General features: G+C 33.7%; 1 protein-coding gene across 1 annotated transcript; it reads right to left on the reverse strand.

The window, feature by feature from the left end:
* Nucleotides 1-1,625: 1,625 nt before the first annotated feature.
* LOC142231633 (kelch-like protein 26) lies at nt 1,626-20,715 on the reverse strand. Its single transcript, XM_075302270.1, has 5 exons — nt 20,433-20,715; nt 12,035-12,413; nt 8,762-9,602; nt 8,328-8,699; nt 1,626-2,655 (listed from the first exon to the last, which is right to left on the reverse strand). Exons 2-5 carry the CDS (start codon nt 12,248-12,250, stop codon nt 2,171-2,173), a joined length of 1,914 nt encoding a protein of 637 aa, XP_075158385.1. The 5' UTR covers nt 12,251-12,413; nt 20,433-20,715; the 3' UTR covers nt 1,626-2,170.
* Between the last annotated feature and the right edge of the window lie 2,640 nt (nt 20,716-23,355).

Consider the following 23,355-nt stretch of genomic DNA (forward strand, 5'->3'; position numbering starts at 1 on the left):
AAGGCGCTCCATCTCACAAACTAATTGACTTACAGACGTCAAATTTTGATACGAATCATTTGAAGGTTGGTACTAAATAAAAATAATATGCATTTAATACTAGCGACGCCATCTATGTGTCAGACCGGGGACTTATCAGCCAACTGATCAGTGCGATCATGAAAATTGCTTGAAACTCAATGTAAAATTTCCAGATTTTACTTCTCGGTTGAAAATCTACAGATTTAAGATTTCAAATCAAGACGTTATTTTATAATTTTCTTGCACACTTACAAGAGATGTTAATGATTCCTCTAAAACTCAAATGCTAATTATAAATCCAGAATCTGATATAGTATTCATAGGTAAAATCTTTAAATTTATCTTCGTGAAGTGTACTGGTTGAACTGCTCTGCTTGATCTGTCCTCAAACCCCCTCAATTTTCAAAGGAAACCCTAATATTTGATTCATGTTGTGGGTATTTAAGATTCGGCCCGGCCGAACTTACTGCTGTATATACTTGTTTTAAATAAAAAAAAAATATTTTTTGAATTGAACAATGTCAAATTTTTAGCAATAAAATAAAAATTATATTTTCTCGTTTGTTCCAAGATATTTCAGACTTTTAATTTATTTTTATTTGCATTTTAATGTGTAGAACCACAACAATGGTTTGATGTTCTTAGCAGCCAATTTCCCATCTTCTAAAGTATATTGTTTTTGGTCGAAACAAACCACAATAGAAATTCTGTTTTTTTTTTAGATTTCGCTGTCGTACATTTTTTCGATACGAAAATTACAGTGAAACCTCCCAATCATGGACATTCTGAAAACCGTACACCTCTTAAAAGTGGACAATTTTCGTGAGATGTTTCACATTAAAAGCAACCTCTCATAGGTGGACACCTCCCACCTATGGACAAAATGTAGGCAACCGTAAGTGTCCACTTCTGAGAGGTTTCACTGTAATTCAGTTAATCTCACTGATGTTCAACCTAATAATCGATAAATTTCATCTTCACTTTATATATGAAAAAAAAACATCAATACAATTTATATTCAATTTTGTAGTTTTTTTTTATTATTATCGTTGATATTATTAATTCATTGAAGATTTAGAAAAGAAAACAAATTCAAATATATATGTATAGAAAAAATAATCAATATTGAGTTGAGTCGTCTGAAGGTGTGCATTAAAATGCATAAGGATACAATATATTAAAGTGTTGATTGTTTTTGTTTTATTTACGAATTAAAATGTGTTTTGTGTGTGTGTGTTTGAGTTAGAAAAGCATATATGTATATTTAAAGTTTAACTATATTTGTTAAAAGAATTAATCGAAATTCTCCATTTATTTCTATAGTTTTTTTATCTCATACATCAAAAATGGCCCTGCCAAATATAAAAATATAAAAAATAAAATGTATCTCTACATTTTCTTTGCTATGTATTTATATTGATAACAACGATCAGAAGAATACTAATAATATTGCAAAGCGTTGAAACGCATTATTATGATTATTTAATGTAAATTATACAAAAAGCGCATGAAAAATATATATAAATAAATTCTATAACAAAAAAAAACAATTATTCAGCGTTTAAAGTTAGTCAAAAAATCGTACAAAACCTAAATACCTAGAATAAAAACAAAAATACCTAACGCATAAAATACATTTGTTTAACTAATAAAAAAAATATGTAGCAGTATATGTTATCCTTTGAATTAAATTCTTGTCTAGAAGATTTATGGTTTCTGCCCTTTTGATTTTAGAAACAAAAAAGAGAGATTCTAATTGAACGGAACAAAAAATAACCTAAAATAAATTCTGACATAGCAGCTATAATTTCATTTCATGTTTTCCTCTTTTTTTTTCAAAGAAACATTGCTAAGAGAAAATCATTTAAAATTTTAGTAACATGATAAACATATTTACATTTTGTTTTTCTTTCTACTAACAATCTTTGAAGGATTTTCGAACAATTTTTGTTTTATAGATGTAACGAAAGCGCGTTTATATGATTGTTTGTTGTATCGAAAAAGTATAAAAATTTTAAACTACATATATATCATTAAAGTATTGCATAAAACTGTAACCATAATACATTAGATTTAGTGTGCCTAGAACTTCACCCCCACTTAACAAAAGACAATTTATAACAATGTCTCCCTCCCTGGTAAAATTTTCTTACGCACTTTCGCCCCAATACAATTCATCGCGTTCTTGAGGGACATAGAATGAGGCACATGTACATTCCCATACCTCTTTGGGATATTCCCATTCAACATTAAATGACCATTGTTTTGTTTCCAAATCATAACATTGAACTGACGATGTTGCCCGATTTATGGTAGCCGACGATAGTAGGCCACCAATGAAATAAATGCGTTTTTTAACAGCTGCTACCCCGGTATAGTATTTTGGCATAGGATTTGTTGACTCTGTTGACCATGTATCTGTATCAACATCATACACATCAATGGTTTCGGCCAAGACTCGAGTTTCAGTTATACTATCTTCATACCAGCCACCACATGCATATATATGACGATCCATTGCAATGAGTATGTGATCGGCTCGTGGCGTTGGCATTTGGCACAGCTTATTCCATTTTTCAGTCACGGTATCAAAACACCAAAGTGAAGGTAAAACCATATGACGATCAATGCCACCTAGAAATGATAAAAATGAGGGAAAAATTATTTCGGGAATGGAAGTTAGCTAGGGGGGTTTCTGCGATTACCCCAATTTTTTTTCATTTCTCGGAATTCCATTCAAAGAAAAACTTTCCTTGATATGATAACAATTTTGCACACTTGGACAAATTAAAATTAAGGCCTTATGTGGAATCTTAACAATATATAAAACTTGCAATAATTATTAAAATATTTAAAATTATGAAATTCTAATCGTGGGTTATTATAAATGAAAATAATTAGGTAAAATGACCACAGACAGTTCATAAAAATATCATGATCCTAACTCAGAAGGACATACATTTCTTCAAGAGAATTGAGAACACTTTATTAAACACAATATTAAAAAAATCCTATTTTGAAGTTTTTGATCCACATTTTGTGGTTAATATGCCAAAATGTTTTTTCTTCGAAAGAAATGTTTTATTATTTTATTGTAGAAGTTTATTTCAGTATTTGCATAGAAAATTTTGTCAAAATTTTATTTCTATCGAAAATTTTGTCAAAATTTTATTTCTGTAGAAAAAATTTTCAAAATTTTATTTCTATGGAAAATTTTGTCAAAATTATATTTCTATAGAAAATTTTGTAAAAATTTTATTTCTATAAAAAAAATTTGTCAAAATTTTATTTCTATAGAAAATTTTATCAAAATTTTATTTCTATAGAAAATTTTGTCAAAATTTTATTTATTTATTTTCATTATGTAATTTGAAGCCACATAGCGGCCAATTCATGTAAATTACAATGGACTACTAACCGTGACTAAAGTATAATTGAAGTTATGACAATGTGAAAATATATGCGAGTATATAAAAAGTATAATTACATATATAAGGTATAAAATAGATTAATTAATAATATGACAAAAAATGAAATATGACAATTATAATTAATAATATGATAAAAAAAATATAAAGAAAATGAAATATGACAAAACATTTTTAGTTCCCATTATGATTGAAAAAAGACAAAATAAGAAAATATTATTTACTCAACCAAGCACAACAAAGCAGCACTACTAACTAGAGTTTGGATAAGCTTCATGCAGGTGATCCAAGATGATCGAGTAATCTTTTACGATATGTCGAATCAGAAATCGAGAAGTCCTTTAAATTAGTAGGGAGACAGTTATAAGATCTGGCGATTCTAGCCTGAAATGACTTGTCCATATGACCTCTGGCAAGAGGTACAACAATCTGATTTCGCCGCGATCGGCCAAATGAAAATAAGTCCACGAGAAATCGAGGTGACTGAGCACTGAAAATTTTGTGGAAAAGAACAAGTGATCTGAAGTCAATAAAACTCGAAAATGGGCACCCCAGGAAATCCTGGACATGAGGAGATATGTGGTCATATCGACGCAATGAATGTAGATAACGGACTATTCTATGAATTGCTAGTTTAACTTTCCTTATGTTACCAGCATTTGTGCCACAAAAAACCTCAATGCCGTATAGAATATTGGGCATTGCCAAAGCATGTACAAGTCTCTTTTTGAATGAAAAAGGCAGCATCAAATCAGAGTTGTACAATTGGCGTAGAGTCAAATTCGTTTGACTAATAACATTGTCTATATGTAGATCAAATGAAAGTCTATCGTCAATGGTAACCCCCAAACATTTTAAATGGTGGACGACTTCAATATCACACCCATTATAAGAAAGAGTTAGTCCAATATCAGGATGAGATGAAAAAATTAATGCTTTTGTCTTAGAACCATTGACGGAAAGATTATTGAGACACATCCAACTGTATAAACTATTAGTTACAAAATCAATCTTAGCTTGTAAGACATCTAAATTATTAACATCCCCCCGAAAAAGCAACTGAACATCATCGGCGTACGAAAAAGTGGAGCAAAACATATCAAGATTCGCAAATAAATCATTAAGAAAAAGTATGAAAAGCATAGGCCCAAGAATTGAGCCTTGTGGGACTCCACTCCTTACCGACAAAATATTTGATCTGTCTCCATTGATCTGCACATATTGCTTTCTACCTGTAAGGTATGAAGCAATAAGTTTGCAGGCACTAAAGCCGAAGCCGAAGTATTGGTGAAGCTTTTTTACCAATATGAAATGATCTACGCGATCGAAGGCCTTTTCTAAGTCTAATGAAAGTAAAACGCATACTTTATCATGCGTGAAACTCCCCCTTATAGCATCAGTTAGGCCAAGCAGTAACATTGTTGTGCTTCTATGACTTCTGAAGCCACATTGACAATCAGAAAGTAACTTATTAAATTCTAGATAATCATTAAGTTGCTTTTTCAAAATATATTCGAATACCTTAGATAAAACAGGCATTAGCGCTATCGGCCTATACTCATGACAATTCGGACTTGACCTTTTCTTAATCGGACACACTCTTGCCGTTTTCCACTCACGAGGGAACTTAGAAGTCATGATAATGGTATTGACCAAATGAAGGAAGTGGTCGGCGATATGTGGTATTACTATTTTGTAGAATTTGAGTGGAAATCCATCGTTTCCAGAAGCATTAGACTTAACGGACGAAAAAGCACAGATGACATCGTCAATAGTAACACAGTTGAATGAAAATCCCGCTTCACCAAGTGAAGATGTTAAAAACGATCCAAAATCCCCCACGACATTTAACTGGTTACTTACAAATCCATCATTCAGGTCATCAACACTACTAACATTATCTGTACGAATAGGGGATACTTCACCACCAATTATGCCGTTATCCCTAATTATGTTCCAAAATTCCTTAGGGTGTCCACAGCGATCAAACATAGCGGCATGACAATTCCTCTTTAACCTCCTTTTGACGGCTTTAGCCCGATTTCTGGCCCTACAATAATTTGACCAATTCTCTTGATTCCTGTCACGAAGATAAGCTTTATAAGCTATATCAGCCAATGACTGATGGTAGCGTACAAGGGGAGACTTAATCCAGTCATCACGACTGTTATTGAAAAACTTTGCTCTTCTTTTAGGAAAAGCAGAATGTATTGTGTCAATTCCAGCCATAAGCACACGCAGCTGCAAATCGACATCGGAGGTTAAGTATAAATTCGAGAAATCAACACACGAGATAGTATTTCGCAACAATTGATCATCATAATTGTTGTAATCAAAATACTCATAGATGTCGCTGCTTTGGCGAACACTAAAATCTAACGATAAATAAATGAAAGCGTGCTTTGAAATACCAGGTGAAATAAACTGCCCACCAGCACGCTTACGTTCTGGACAAGAAATCAGAAAATAGTCAATGAGGGAAGACGACTGATGAAATGCGTCATAATGCGTTGGTACATTATTGTGAACCAAGGAAACCCCCATTCTTAGGCATGCACGTCTCAGGTTGTACGACTTAGCGACGTCAAATAAATTGTTGTTGAAGTCCCCCATTATTATAATGTTAGAATAGCGTACCAGCAAATCAGAAAGTTCTGACTCGAGCGACTCGAAGTCCCCAGTTGGAAGGTAAACAACACCAACCAAAATTTTTTCCCTCCCAACTACCACTTCCACAAAAAGGCATTCCACCACACCATAATTAAGACCAGAATGTACAACCTTTGCCGTAAGTCGACTGGAAATAAATAAGGCAACACCTCCTCCTCTCCGAAGTGGCCTATCATTTCTGTATGAAGAATAACCAGATATTTTGACGACATTAGAATTTTGGCCCTTAAGCCATGTCTCACTCACGCCGACTATATCGAGTAGACTACCCTCAACAATACTTCGAATTTCTGCTAATTTTGTTGACGTTGGCTTAATATTGAAGCTCTGTGCATTAAAATGAGCAAAATTTAGGTTGTTATTAAAAGAGGACAATTGGGAACGTAAAAATGAATTGTCATGGATAATATCACCTAAATTACTAAGATCCATAAATATGTATATATAATTGTTAGAAAATATAATTCATTCATTAAGTAACGTTACCAGGAAATTATTATAACTACTATCTAAAAGCAGACATCAAAAATAATTATCAAATACTTGAAATACGAAGAGTAGACTTAGTTTTAAAAGAAAAGCAAAAAACAAAAATCTACTAAAATTGAATTTTGATATCAGCTTTTAGGATGAAGTATAGTTAGTATAAAAAAAATAGAAAAAATACAAAAAAATTAAACAAGGATTATATATGGCAGGTAATTTAAATTGAAATTGAACTACTAAAAGAGGTCAGGTGGAAAATCCACTACTACTAAAAGGATTGGATGTGATATTGGTGCGGTCTACTGCATCAAGTAAGTCAGCACATTCGCGGGTATCCAGAGTCGTCCTCGTACCATTCGGAAGATTAACGACAACTTTAGGCAGATCTCCGTTTATAAGCTTAAATGCTGTAATTTTTTTCTGCCTACGAAGTTTCCGACATATGTATGTCAATTTTGACGCAGCTTGATGCAAATGATCGTTTAAGAACACTCTTCCAGCAGTATTTTCTCCAAGAACAGTAGAAAGTAATAATGGATCGCCATTGTAATAGTTTGCCATGAGTACATCCCGGGTGTAAATGCAATTAAGTTTCAATAAAACAGATTTGCCCATATAACAACAGTGTTGTATACCGGACAGTGGGAGGTCTATGTTACATAACGAAGCAATCTTTATTATGGGTACCCTTAGGTCAGTTATACCTTCAGGTAAGCCATTAATTACTATGTCTGCCCTATTTAATCTTCTCTGAAGTACATCGTTGTGTGTTTGAATTTCAGAAATGGCGGTGTTATGGTCAGTTTCAAGCTGCTTAGCAACCGCCAAACAATTAAAAAAATTTCAAAAAATTTCAAAATGTCAAAATTTGTTTTTCTAATCATTGTTGTTGTTTTTTTATTTCAGCTTAAAACCATACATTGACTTTTTTTCTATAGAAAATTTTGTCAAAACTTTATTTCCATAGAAAATCTTGAAAAAATTTTATTTCTATAGAAAATTTTGTCAAAATTTTATTTCTATAGAAAATTTTGTCAAAATTTTATTTCTATGGAAAATTTTGTCAAAATTTTATTTCTATAGAAAATTTTGTAAAAATTTTATTTCTATATAAAATTTTGTCAAAATTTGTTTTTCTAATCATTGTTGTTGTTTTTTTATTTCAGCTTAAAACCATACATTGACTTTTTTTCTATAGAAAATTTTGTCAAAACTTTATTTCCATAGAAAATCTTGAAAAAATTTTATTTCTATAGAAATTTTGTAAAAATTTTATTTCTATAGAAAATTTTGTCAAAATTTTATTTCTATAGAAAATTTTGTAAAAATGTTATTTCTATAGAAAATTTTGTCAGCAATTTTTTTCTATAAAAATTTTGTCAATTTTTTTTTTTTAATTTTGTCAATTTTTTTTTTTCTATAGAAAATTTTGTCAAATTTTGATTTCTACAGGAAATTTTATCAAATTTTGTTTTCTATAGAAAATTTTATCAAAATATTATTTCTATAGAAAATTTTATCAAAATTTTATTTCTATAGAAAATTTTTTCGAAATTTTATTTCTATAAAAAATTTTGTGTGGCAACCGTGAAAATTTGTGGATATAATATCATTGATTACCACGATCATTTGTCTGTCTGTTTTTCATTACAAAGACAAATCATTTGCTGATTTCGCTTATTCTCTTTGGTTTCATCAATATTTTTATTTGCTCTCACTTACCAGATATATAAAGTTTATCGCCCAACACTACACCAGCATGTTGACTTCTATTCTCGCTTAAGGCTGGCAAATATTCCCAGCGATCAGCACTGGCATTATAACGCTCACAATTGGATTGAGCCATATCATTGGCCCAATGATCACCATCGTTATCATTCAGTTCACATACACCTCCCACGGCATATAGGAAATTTCCCATGGCATTCAAGGAGAAACGACAACGATCTGCTTGAATGGGGGCAATGGTCTTCCATTTATCCTTCGTGGGACAATAACGAAAACCAAAGGGATGTATATATTCCTTGAGACAAACATCATAAGAACCACCCACAATGTACAAATCATTGCCCAAAACAGCAGTGCCATAATTACCTACAAAACAAAATATATGACCATTTATAATTAACCAAAAAATATATTACATATAAACTTACATTGCTCTATATGTGGAATCACAGTTAAACTCTCCCATTTTCCTACGGATGGCAGAAAACAATTAATTTGATTTGTTAAGCCATTCGTTTCAAAGCCTCCAATTTTCACCAAAGCCAATTCCATGCCACGAGAATTTATCAAAACACTTGAGGAGATGACTTCATCACAATCTTTTGTATTATGTTTTCGTAATTGTTCTTGTTTCTGCATTTCTTGCCTTATTACATCAATATATTGTTGTGAATCTTCTTCTACAGCTTCCGTATTGGAGAGTAAGGTATTTACATCTTTTACTTCGATTTGATTAAAACGCACTTTGGCAAACAACAATCGGGCAAGTTCAACTTTTAATCTAGTCTCCAAACAATATTGCAATGTTATTTGTAAAACTCTTTCTTCTCTACAGTCAACAGGATAGTTGCACGACAAAATATAATCCAACTGATCCCATGTTAAATTCACTAAATCTGGAGTTTGGGCAAATTCATCCAATCGAGAACATATGAATCGGTATGTTTTACGTTTCAATGCATCCAAATCATACAGATCGGCCAATGCAGCTATTGCAACACAATTCTCCAAATCAATTTGTGATTCCAAATAGTTTGAACAAGCTTCAATGACAGCTTTCATTTGCACATGGGTTGATACCGATAGCACATCTTGAACATTATTTCGATCTAGTTCTAGTTTTGAAGTATAGGCATATTCAATGAGTAACTCAATACCACGAGCATTGACTCCGTTTAATTTGATTTCAGATTGACGAGCTTCCCGCATGGCATCAGTGAACATGGCGCAGAAATAATCACTGCACGCTGCAAGGACAACTCGATGAGCCTGGAATGTAATAGGGAAATAAATTATAATTCAGTCCTGTTGTGGCACAATTGTCTTGGATGTTCAGAATATCCATTTCAACCTAATGCGACAAAAAAAAAATGATTTTGATTATATATGATAGCTAAGCATAGAATCGGGCAGCAATCAATAATAATAGCGAGGCCCCTCGGATGTAACAGGTTGGCTGATAAATCCCCGGTCTGACACATAGATGGCGTCACTAGTATTAAATGCATATTATGTTTATATAGTACCAACCTTCAAATGATTCGTGTCAAAATTTGACGTCTGTAAGTCAATTAGTTTGTGAGATAGAGCGTCTTTTGTGAAGAAACTTTTGTTATTGTGAAAAAATGGAAAAAAAAGGAATTTCGTGTTTTGATAAAATACTGTTTTCTGAAGGGAAAAAATACGGTGGAAGCAAAAACTTGGCTTGATAATGAGTTTCCGGACTCTGCCCCAGGGAAATCAACAATAATTGATTGGTATGCAAAATTCAAGCGTGGTGAAATGAGCACGGAGGACGGTGAACGCAGCGGACGCCCGAAAGAGGTGGTTACCACGAAAACATCAAAAAAATCCACAAAATGATTTTGAATGACCGTAAAATGAAGTTGAACGAGATAGCAGAGGCCTTAAAGATATCAAAGGAACGTGTTGGTCATATCATTCATCAATATTTGGATATGCGGAAGCTCTGTGCAAAATGGGTGCCGCGCGAGCTCACATTTGACCAAACACAACAACGTGTTGATGATTCTGAGCGGTGTTTGCAGCTGTTAACTCGTAATACACCCGAGTTTTTCCGTCGATATGTGACAATGGATGAAACATGGTTCCATCACTACACTCCTGAGTCCAATCGACAGTCGGCTGAGTGGACAGCGACCGGTGAACCGTCTCCGAAGCGTGGAAAGACTCAAAAGTCCGCTGGCAAAGTAATTGCCTCTGTTTTATAGGATGCGCATGGAATAATTTTTATCGATGATCTTTAGAAGGGAAAAACCATCAAAAGTTCTGCGCGTTTGAAGGTCGAAATCGCTGCAAAACGGCCCCATATGAAGAAGAAAAAAGTGTTGTTCCACCAAGACAACGCACCGTGCCACAAGTCATTGAGAACGATGGCAATAATTCATGAATTGGGCTTCGAATTGCTTCCCCGCCCACCGTATTTTCCAGATCTGGCCCCCAGCGACTTTTTCTTGTTCTCAGACCTCAAAAGGATGCTCGCAGGGAAAATTTTGGCTGCAATGAAGAGGTCATCGCCGAAACTAAGGCCTATTTTGAGGCAAAACTGAAGGAGTACTACCAAAATGGTATAAAAAATTGGAAGGTCGTTATAATCGTTGTATCGCTTTTGAAGGGAACTATGTTGAATAATAAAAACGAATTTTTACAAAAAAAAAATGTGTTTTTCTTTGTTAGACCGGGGATTTATCAGCCAACCTGTTATATCGCAGGGCTTTGCAACAGTCAAATTTTAAAAATACACCTTAAAACCATTGTAGGAATTTAACGAATAGGTATAAGAAGAATTCAAATGTTCAACTTTTTGATCTTTTATAAATGTCTATTTCTCTTTAATAAACATTTCCACTTCTTGAAATCTTGTAAAATTGAGTTTCAGTTTATTTTTTTACTTAACTATCACTGAAAGTGGACTTCTGATTTTCAACTTTTTTGATCTTTTATAAAATTCTATTTCTCACTTATAAACATTTCCACTTCTTCAAATCTTGGAAAATTGAGCTAAAACTCAATCCATTAATGAAAAATCCATCTTATTCAACTTTTAGAATAGCGAAAAGTAGATTTGTAAATATACAATAATTTTAAAGGTTGAAAAATCAAATTTTTCTAAAGTCTAGAACAAGACGTTTTGAAATACTCCGAAATATAAAAAGCATTATAGAATGCATTCAAATATATTTTTATTTACTGGTGTTTGGCATTAGATCCGTGGCGCACTATGGGGATGTGCAAAAAATTTAAACATGTGATCTCCAGCCCCTTTTTTTGTATGCAATAAGGAATTTTGCGCGCTATAATTTGCAAAATAATTATTGGGATATTTTTACGGATCTAAAGTAAGCAACACATTTTTCCGATATATTGGCATACAATTTTTTCTTCTACCCACTGTATCATGTATTGATAAGCGATCAATGACTTAAACATATATATATCATTCAATAGACGATTTAAATAATTTGTTTATGTTCGCAGCACGTGAATTTAAATAAAAAAAATAAAACAAACAACAATGCAAATACTCACAACCTTCAAATAAAAGCGAAAGCTAATGAATGATAAGAATACAAATACAATACCATATAAATAGGATACAAACAATGCATTTAAATGCTAACTGTGCAGAAGAAATGTATTTAGAATTTAAAAAGTTGTGTATCCATTAAATATTTTCTTACCTTAAATGTTCTTCCCTCCACAATAAGTGTTACATCAAAAAGTTTATCCGAACATCTCAATGCATTTAGACCCTGCAGTAATGCCTCAGAATGGGATGTCAACATGAAATTTGGAGCTGTACGTGAATATTTGGATGACGATGAATTCTCAACCGTTGCGTTGGAACGACCATCCTGAGTATTGCCACGCAATACCGAAGTTGCTCCTCCCGCCATGGTTATGTGTGTTTTGTTTTTGCCTAATTTGCAAGGAAATTTAAACCACTTCAATGATTGATTTTACTTGCACCAATTCTTATAGGGTCTAATTTAAATCATATGACGTTTTTATTTTGTAAATAGTGCTGTTTACGCTATTGATGCTAGTGAGCCAGGGTATCTAAAAATAGAATTATGATATCAATGTTAATATTAAAAATGATAATATTGTTTTAAATTGTATATTAGTCACTGTAATAAATTTGAAACAAATAAAATTGCCTTCTTCATATAGTCTCTTAATCATCTTGGGAGGCTTTAAATACTACTGTTATACTGAAAGAAAGAAAATCGTATTTTTTTTAATCTAGAGAGGAACGAAATTGAAATTTCTGATTGGAATGAACTCCATACAAATTTAGTCATAAATGTGGGTACTAAGTTCGAGTTTAGCAGGAAATATTTATTTAAATATTTTATTCAACAGAATAAAATTTGATTTTTTTCTTGTTACAAATTTTGTTATAACTTGATGGGGAATGATCCATTGCAACAATTGATAGTTTATTTTCTTCAAAATGAATTATTAAAGAAAAGTAACCGTGCTTAATTCCCGCTTTAAGAAATACAATTTTTGACCTAATGATCCAATGCAACAATACAAAAAGTTTGACTATTTTCGCGATATAGAGCGAGCTTAATATCGACCTTCAAATATGATTTGGAGATGCGATAAAATGTTACAAAATATTCTTCTCATACCTGGAGGTATAGGAGGCTATCAGTAAATTAGTTTGACTAATCTAGTTTTGCTTTGTTTTCGACTTATCTAATTTAAGTTGCCAATCGACTGAATAGTCTAAAATTGGCTAAAATTGCTTCTGCTTGCTTCTTTTTGGACACCGACTTGTTTCGATGTTTGCCACAATTGAATTACCGACTTTTCGTTGTTGTCACCAAGTGGGAATTTAAATATGTCTAAAATAAACTATTAGGAATTTTGAGAATCACTAGTGGAAGCACTTGTTCCCACTTTTGGAGAATAACGTGAACTTTTATTTGCGCCGAGTTGAACAATGGGCTGTAGCAAACTCGTTTATTTTGAATCCTCTGAAGACGAAGGCAGTGCTTTTTGGTTGTCAATATTAATGTTATGATTGGAAGAAATGTGGTTGAACTCGTCGATTAGCTAAAATGTTTGGGAGTTTTGATTGACGGGCATTTGTGTTTTGGTCCTCACATTGACGCGGTAGAATATATGTGACTTTGCGGAGGATATATTCTTCCAATTTGTTTTTGCCTCTTTGGGTGAGGTCTATATTGGCCCATGCTTTGCTAATGCCTATTATACGGTATGACATTGAGATAGTGTCTGGTACAACGGCCACTAACTTCTTGAAATTGAGGCGTGCTGTGAATTCTATTGTTAGATTTATTTTTAATGTTCGACGGCGAGACCACATTTCGTAGTTGGTTGTGCAATTTCTAGGCATACCGTTTTCCAGTTTTGTTGATTGTGTAAATCTCTCCATCTTTTATAAGGTCATGAGAAGTGGAATACCTAGAGCTTTATGAGAGATCTTCGATTTTACTAGGAATACTCAGATAATTATCCCTAGAATAACGTGCTCATTGTATGAGCATTCCTTTCTTGTTCGCAGTACTCGTTACTGGACCTTGCTTCCAATTGACTTAAAATATTTCTTTTTTTTTTTTGTTCCTCATTCTGTTTAATGATTATGATTTATTGGTGTTGTTTAGGACACACACTTCCATACGAAAGACTCTTTGTCACCCATGTTCCGATGATATCCACTTCCACTATTCACGTCAAATCCACGAACGTGAAAATTTTGTGTTCTTAATTCCACGTTCTTTTTTGAACTTTTCTGTAACCAGCTAGTGTAGTATCTCTGAGTTTACCTATGAGTGTGGCAACGCGAATTGTATCTTTACATATAGTATGCAACATTCTCATTTCTATGTTTTAATGTCAATATATATTCTAACATCATCTTTATAAAAGCGCGCTAAAGCATATAGCATCAAGTTAGTTGCCATCGACCTTTGATCCTTCAAAAACCGTTTTATATTGGAGATAGTAATAAAATATATATATATCACAAACTACCACATAACTTGTCCTTTTTAATTACCACTCGGGACACAACAAATGGCGACGAGGATGAAAGAAAAGGATCTCAGAAAGCCATAACTCTTATTACTTCAATCAATTTCTAAATCAAACCTACTTCGATCAGTTAATAGAAAAATTAATAAGTGAAAATGGCCGAAATGAACACATTGTTGGAGGCAATAGCAAATATGACCAAAGCCATGGAGCAGCAACGGACTCAGCAATCAAACGTGACCAGCATCAACGTATTATCAAACTTCGATCATTTCGATCCCAATGTGGAAACTTTCGATATATACAAGGAGCGGTTGGAAATTCATTTACAGCTTAAAGGAGTTTTTACAAATAAGGAGCTGTGTGCAAAGCTTTTACTGCAGTATGTAGGTGCATCCAATTACGCATTGCTAGCGACATTGGCAGCTCCTCGCAGTATAAATCAACTTCAGTATGATGAAATAAACGACTTATATCAAAAACATTTTTGTCCGAAAAAGAACATTCTTGTAGAGCAGCACAGATTTTTAAATGAAGTCCAAAATGAAGAACAAAGTATATCGGATTTTGTTGCTGTATTACAGAAAAGAGCTGCAGTATGTAATTTTATGTGTGTGTGTAACAAGTCAATTTCTGATATTTTCTGTAGAGCTCAATTTATTCGAGGAATACGCGACTGTGCAATTAGAGAGAAATTGTTAGAAAAACCCGATGAAACTTTTTTGGAAATAGTTGAAAAAGCCAAAATACTGGAGGCAGCTAAACAAAATAATAATGAAATTGGAAGTAGCTCTTTAAATAGTGATGTACACCACATGAGAATTCCACAGTCACAACAACAGTCCAGTAATCGATACAGCCATCGCAATAAAAACATGACATTAACATCGAAGATCGATTATCGAAAACTGGGCATAGAAGGAGTTTGTTTACGTTGCGGACGTAGTAATCATCGTTCTAATGAGTGTAAAATTAACAAATACAAGCTTAAATGCACATCATGTAATAAAACGGGTCACGTCAAAGAAGTGTGTATAAAATCTAAAATGAAACACAAGCAATCAACATCTTTCAATGTGGTGGAAGCTTACTCTTCCGATGACGATTGTGACGGCGAAGAAGTTGACAACTTTGGAATTCATCAAATAATAGACATATACAAATCAATTGTGCCGAATCGTGAATTGCAAAAATTTTTCACTGCAGTCTATGTTGAAGGGAAAAAACAAATTTTTGAAGTGGATTCTGGTGCCGGCTATACTCTGATTCCCAAATGTGATTTTGATAAATTAAACATAAACGCCAAAATAAAAAGTACAAAAATAGCGTTTCGATCATACACTGGTGATGTGTTTGCACCATTAGGTGTTGTGGAAGTCAACGTTCAATATAAAGGCAAGAAGTCGGTTGAACAAATGTTTGTTGTTGAATCGAAACATTCAGCGCTGTTGGGTCGTGTGTGGATTCGACATCTTAATATAAATCTTAGTGAAGTTGACAAGGAACAGGTAACTAACAAAAACGGCAATACATACCATATTAATTCATTAGAAAATATTTTGCAAAAGTACTCGGAAATCTTCGAGCCGAAAGTGGGTTGTATACCAGGTGTAACTTGTTCCCTTAAATTACAGGAAGGTTCTAAGCCATCGTTTATAAAAGAGAGACAAGTTCCGTTTGCATTACGAGAGAAGGTTGAAAAGGAACTCGATGACTTGGAGCGAGATGGTATTATAACCAAAGTAAACACGAGCGATTGGGGTTCACCACTGGTGATAATACCGAAACCGGATGGAAAAGTTCGACTATGTGTCGATTATAAAATACGTGTCAACCCACAGCTCGAGTCAGCGCATTACCCGATAAAAACCGTTGATGAAATTTTCAGCTCCTTGAAGGGTTCAAAATACTTTTGTAAGCTTGATCTCTACAAGGCGTACCTTCACGTTCCTGTAGATGACGAAAGCAAAGTAATTCAAACAATATCGACTCATAGAGGTACGTATCAAATGAACCGCTTATCGTTTGGTATAAAAACAGCTCCTAGCGAATTTAATCGTATACTAGACCAAATACTCCAAAACTTGGATGGAACCATTTCATATTTTGATGACATAGTTGTGCATGGGCCAACAAAAGAAGTTTGCGAAGAAAGGCTCAACAAATGTTTGGAACGTCTTCAGCAATATCAGCTGCATTTAAATAAAGACAAATGTGAGTATTTTAAGGAACAGATCAATTACTTGGGATATGTAATAAGCCATAACAAAATAGCAAAATGTCCAGCTAAGGTCCAAGCAATCGAAAAATTACCACGTCCTGTGAATACTGAAGACGTCAGAAGATTCTTGGGGATGGTTACGTACTACGCAAGATTCATTCCCGACATGGCAACCCTTACAGCCCCTTTGCGTAAGCTACTTGAGAAAGGAAAATCATTTGTGTGGGGGAAAAATTGTGAAAATGCTTTTATTAAATTAAAGAAGAGTATTGTAGCTGATCGTGTTCTAACTCCATATAACAGTGAGTTACCATTGTTTTTAACATGTGACGCAAGTCCAACTGGAGTAGCGGCAGTACTCTCGCATAGATTGAATGATTGTGATCGACCGGTGGCATTTGTCTCTAGAGCACTCACAAGAGCTGAACAGAATTACAGCCAACTCGATAGAGAAGCACTAGCTATCATGTTTGCAGTCGACAGATTATTTATGTTCTTATATGGAAGAGAGTTCACATTGGTGACAGATAATCGCCCCCTTTCGAGAATATTTCATCAAAATGCGAAAACACCGGCAATGACATCAGCCAGATTGCTCCGCTATGCTTCATTTTTACAAGGATTTAACTACAAGATTGAACATCGGAGCGCCGATAAGATAGCCCATGTCGATTGTTTATCCAGAGCACCATTGCAAACAAATGGAAAACATGTGCATTCTCTGGATAGGGAGGCGAAAGATTTTCAGGACCAATATATTAATACTATTTCAACATATGTGGTAACGCCAGGATTAATTGCACAAGAAACAGATCGTGATCCTGAATACAAAAATATAAAAAAATCGCTTTTAAGTGAAGACCATAACAATCCTGAGTACTCGTTACAAGATGGTATAATATTTAAGGGGGATCGTGTAATGATTCCACAAGTGCTGCGCACAGAAATGCTCAAAGAGCTACACCACACACACATTGGGGTCGTTCGAATGAAACAGCTGGCAAGGAAGTATTGCTTTTGGCAAAATATCGATGCAGACATTGAAAAATTTGTGAGGGCTTGCCCGAATTGCGCTTCAATTAGAAGCTCACCACCAAAAGTGCAGACTCACCATTGGGATGATCCAACCGAAAATTTTCAAAGGGTCCATATTGATTACGCTGGGCCATTCCAAAACCATTACTTTTTTGTACTGATCGATGCAAAATCCAAATGGCCAGAAATTAAAGTACTAAAGGATGCTCCGACGTCAGACAAAACAATAGCATTGCTACAAAACATATTTGCGACGCATGGATTACCTGAAGTATTGGTATCTGATAACGCAACCATATTTCAGAGTGCAAGCTTCCAAAAATTCTGCAAGGAAAGAGGCATAATTCAAAAATTCATTGCTCCGGGACACCCAGCAACTAATGGTCTAGCCGAGAGACACATCCAGACCCTAAAAAGGAAATTAAAAGCAATGGCAGACGAAAAACTTCCACTTCACACCAAAGTACAAGAAATCCTCTTGAGGTATAGAGCAACACCACAAGCCAATGGAGAAACTCCAGCCAAAATGTACCTTGGTCGGGAGATACGGATATCGCTAGACGCAATTCGTCCAATAAAACATGAAAAATCAAAAACGGATGCCCCTAGAGTAAGGCAGCTACTTGTGGGGGAGAGAGTTCAAGTACGTTGGTTTAGTGATGGTAAACAGACATGGCGTTTTGGCACAATTTTAAAAAAGTTTGGTAAATTACACTATCTAGTAAAGCTCGATAATAATTATATTTTGAAACGACATATTAATCAGCTTTATAAAACTCTAGTTTATAGTCAGGATCTCCCTACTATAGCTGCAGAGAAGCCAATCACCAAAACACCACAAATAGAAGAAATAGTTATCCAAAGAAAGCCGGTGCCGCCAACATCTCAACCTTTACCAGCAAGGACACAAACGACAACTCCCGATGCTCTTAGACGATCGGCTAGATCCAGAAGAATGCCTGCTCGATTTGGAGATCACGTAATTTACTAGTGAGGGAGACTGTAGTATCTCTGAGTTTACCTATGAGTGTGGCAACGCGAATTGTATCTTTACATATAGTATGCAACATTCTCATTTCTATGTTTTAATGTCAATATATATTCTAACATCATCTTTATAAAAGCGCGCTAAAGCATATAGCATCAAGTTAGTTGCCATCGACCTTTGATCCTTCAAAAACCGTTTTATATTGGAGATAGTAATAAAATATATATATATCACAAACTACCACATAACTTGTCCTTTTTAATTACCACTCGGGACACAACAGCTAGGTTGCACAAATCACCCAAAAATTCACTAAGGCGGAAATCAAAATAAGTGGAATCAATAGACTTATTATAATTTATTATTTTTTAATTAAAAATGACGCAGTTTTAATATAACTCATGTATTAAATATAAAACATTTCAAATTTTTTATGCGAGTACTTTTTTTAACCGGAAATACACCCATCTTGGACATAATTCAACTTTCACCAAGATTTTTGCAAGTGAATTCATTTCACGAAAATTCGGGTGAAAGTGGATTGTAGGACACGAAAATCGTGGAATTGATTCACATTCACCTGGAAGTGGATTTGGGAACATGGGCATGTATTTCTTTTTTAATTGGGTGGGGGCCCTTCAAATAAACGTTCAACCATCTTGATAGTTACTTTTATAACTATGATTATATTCATATTTAAATTTATTGTTAAAATTATGATTATAATTCCTTGCCTAGGCTTTAAGACAAGTTGTACTTTAATTATTGGCCTTGTAGGCTTAGGATGAATAAATAAAAAATAAAATAAAAAAAGTAATAATGAGATTTATGTGGGAATTTATTTTATTGGTTATTTATGACGTATGTCAGGAAGCTAAGATATTGCTTTTGATAGAAAAACATGATATCCATTGCCGTCCATTAACCTAACCTAACCTAGTACTCTACACCCCGGAAAGTGGTAAAGTCCAAATAATATCTTTAGGCTAATGATAAAATGAAAATCAAATTGGAAAAAATGAGATGATATTATTGATCCTAAGGCTGTCTTGGTCATATAAACAAGTAGAGCAAGACATAAAACCGTGTAAACCATGGAGGCAAACAGAAACCTATGGCCTCATACAAATCTGGTTAAAAAAAAGTAATAAAATATTCGCAGTTAGTTCTATTTTCAATTTGGCGTTTGTTTAATTTTTACTTCTTCTACTTTTTTGTAAAATTTCGATAGTTATTAAACAATTCCATATGATGTCCTAAAATTATTATACCGCCCTCCAACAGAAGCATCTCGGAAAATGTTCTTATCACTTGTGCTTTAAACATGTGTTGGCGAGAAAGGGCAAGGTTAGGAAGGCTCGTCTGATTTCATCGTACAAAAAGTCTGGCTCAATGTACTGGCCCACTTTGTGGTGTAGTAATAAGTCTTCTCGTGATTAGGAGTGACGTACGACGCCAGCAAAGTCTCGTGTTTATGTTTATCAATAAACGGACTTTTTGCACATATAGGTCAATGATCACACAACAATAAGTTCCTGCAACATTTTTTTATTTCATTTCATTTCATTGTGATGTATTTAACGTTCCCATACACATTTTAATTTTTTTTTATTGCCATGAAGGTATTAGTAGAAATATATATGTACATATATATTTCTTGCATGGAAATCCACAAAAGTAATAAAAATAAATAGAATTTTGGCATGCTAATATAAAAACTCGATTTTATACACACTGTTTTTTTTTTTTTTTTTTTTTTTGTATATGTATATACAATGAAGTAAATCTTTTGTCGAAAAATTACTTAACTCCAAAGGTAACTTACGTTTTGTTTGTCTTGTATTTCTTGTGCTTCTTGCTGGGTTTTTTTGGACACCACAACTACCACCATATCAAACTACTTCCATTAACCCATTACCATAAAAACTGTTACTTCTCCTCGTCTTTCACATTTGCATTGTACTATTTTCCAGACTTCAAAGTGTTTTCAAGGAAAAATATCTAAAGTTACACGAGAAATTCCCAATTGGAATCTGAATTTTGGGATTCTGGACACTAAATATATTTGTTGTGAATAATGACGTATTTATATTCGACGAGTACCGCCCGATGTTGCCAGATGGATAAAAAAATCATGATATTACAATAGATGCCAGATAAGCATATTTATTTTCAAGGGGAAATCGAATTTTGGGAGAAACTAAACAGAAGTTGAAATTTCTCTAGCAAAATCAAATTTGAGTTATGGCAACAACTTTTCAGTTTGAGGGTAAATAGAATTTTCAACATAAATTCAACTTCCCAATAAACACAGGATGAGCGTTTTTCAAATGCAACAACTTTTCATTTTGAGGGTAAATATAATTTTTAACATAAATTCAACTGGACTTGAAAAAGCTCATCTTCAATACATCTTCAAATTGTTTACGAATTACTTCCAATTTGCCAAAATGTTGACGAAATCTTTGAAAAGGTGTTGAAGATAATATGAGAAAACTTTGACAAAACACTACCCTAAAATGCAACGAAAAAACCATGTGGTTTTCAATACTTATTTGTGCAACGAAGTTCGTGGTCAATTGCAAGAAATCAAAAAAATGGAAAATTTTAGACAAATATCCAAATAGTTTATAAAAATAGGTAATTGAAAATAAAAAATGAAATAAAACTTTAAGGAAGTCACTAAATGTATATCTATGTCTATCAGAAAACTAAAATTATGGATTCTACGTTCTTGAAAACATTAAAAAGCTGACCGATGAAAAAATGGTGAACAATTAACTGGAACTGCTTCAAATAGTTTATAATAATTGGTACGTCAATATGAAAAATTAAATCAACACTTTAGTCACTAAATTTAAATCTACTTGCAGAAAACTAAAATCTTTGGATACTACATTCTTGCAAACATTAAGAAGCTGACCAATGACAAGAAAAAGTTTCCAGAAACAATACAAGTCAACCAATTAAAATTGTTAAAAACAACAAATTGTTGAAATCAACAACTTCTGGATGAAAATGTGCATCACATCGTCAGTTTAATTCATATGCTGTTATCGGTTTAAAATTGATATTTTGTGAATTCCTTCTGCTGGAAATCAATTCTAACACGCGGTCCAGAACGTTCCTAATTTCAAATTTCCCGCATGTTAAAACATTTTAATGCTGTTTTATGACACCAACAGGAAGGAAATCGAATTATCAATGCAAAAGTGGTGATATCATTCATACAAATTTAGGTTGAAAAGTATTTGCAACGATGTTAATTTTGAACTTGACTCGCATCGAAAATTGTTTGACAAATTGTTGAGTACCCTGCCAGCATTTCAAAGTTCCATTTCAACCTCATCGTTACCACAGACTCGTAAATGTCACTTCAACCATCATGAAAAGGTACATCAAAAAGTACATGCAAGTAATTTGCCATCCCTACTGTTAAAAAAGCCATTTTTTTGTGAAACGCCAAGCGCAACCAGCTTGTTATATTTTAATTAAATAAAAACGAAAATAAAGTTCTGAAAACATGATTATACGCTTAAAATTGTGAAAGGTATATTGGTGAACAATTTGGTGATTTTCCAAATGGAATAAAGTGATTGTTTTTCAAATATTTTACAGACACGCTGCCTCCATCGAATAAAAACACTGGCTGATAGACGCTGCAACATGTAACTCGCTACTTGTAACTCAACATCATCATTAATGCCAAAAATTATGTTAAATGTAATGTGATAGTGGTATAAATGTTATATTTTTAAGAATTTGTAAATGTTTAATCAAATTAATAAATATCTAAACAAACGTGTTTTACTCGACCACAATGATTCTTTTACAACTATCTGAAAAAGCACTTTTTCTGATTGTTTGGAGGGTCCCTTATTGGCGTCGTTCTAAATTGATCTATAAAGGCACCTAATAATTGCACTCATGCGAAACATTTTTGTAGTAACTTGGCGTGGTACAACTTCTCAATAGTGACGGCGCTTTTCCGACGAGTTTTTGATGTCGTATATGATTGTTTTCGACGTAGTGGGGATTCTCAAAAGAGTCCTCAAATTCAAAAAATGTTGGCAGGGTAGCGATGCATTTCAATTTGAGGATAACACTTAAGATATTATTGCTAATGTGTTGAATTTCAGTGTTGAGGGTAATGTCTGTTTTTGTTGAGAACGCGATCTTCTCAACAATTTCTCAACATGAATCTTACCCTAATCCTTTGAAAAAATGTTTGAAAAATTGTTGAAATTTAGCATTTTTCAAACGTTTGTGTTTATTGGGTGGTGTTCGTTCGAAGCAGGAATTGAACCCACGACCTTATGTATGCAAGGCGGGCATGCTAACCATTACACAACGGTGGCACCCAATGAGGATGAAATGGAACTTTGAAATGACCTAACGTCGTCGAAAAGTTCAATAGTGACATTATAAAATGATTGGAAGTATATGTGAATGACACATTATTAACAGCCAATTTCTCACATCCGAAACGAACGCCAAATGCCAAAAACAGCTGTTTTTCCTTTATAAATTCAACTGTTTCGGACATCTCAGACGAACGAAAGCATTCATTTCGGATATGAGAAATTGGCTGTAAAATTGTATCTACAAATATTTTTCAATATGAACAACCAATAAATTCTGTCAAACACTAATTTCGTGAACTAAAAACCTTTTGGTCTGTACGCCCTGTAAGAAGAAAACCAAGCACACAGCGTTGCACAAATCAAGCACGGTTGCTAAAACAACGC

Source organism: Haematobia irritans, chromosome 3 (assembly GCF_050003625.1).
Source record: "Haematobia irritans isolate KBUSLIRL chromosome 3, ASM5000362v1, whole genome shotgun sequence".
Lineage (NCBI taxonomy): Eukaryota > Metazoa > Arthropoda > Insecta > Diptera > Muscidae > Haematobia > Haematobia irritans.

Excerpts from the sequence above, each read along its gene's own strand:
- LOC142231633 (XM_075302270.1), bottom strand. The coding sequence starts at position 12,250 with ATGGCGGGAGGAGCAACTTCGGTATTGCGTGGCAATACTCAGGATGGT. Across the intron at positions 9,603-12,034 it reads TGGAGGGAAGAACATTTAAG|GCTCATCGAGTTGTCCTTGC; the intron begins GTAAGAAAATAT and ends ATTACATTCCAG. Across the intron at positions 8,700-8,761 it reads GATTCCACATATAGAGCAAT|GTAATTATGGCACTGCTGTT; the intron begins GTAAGTTTATAT and ends TTTGTTTTGTAG.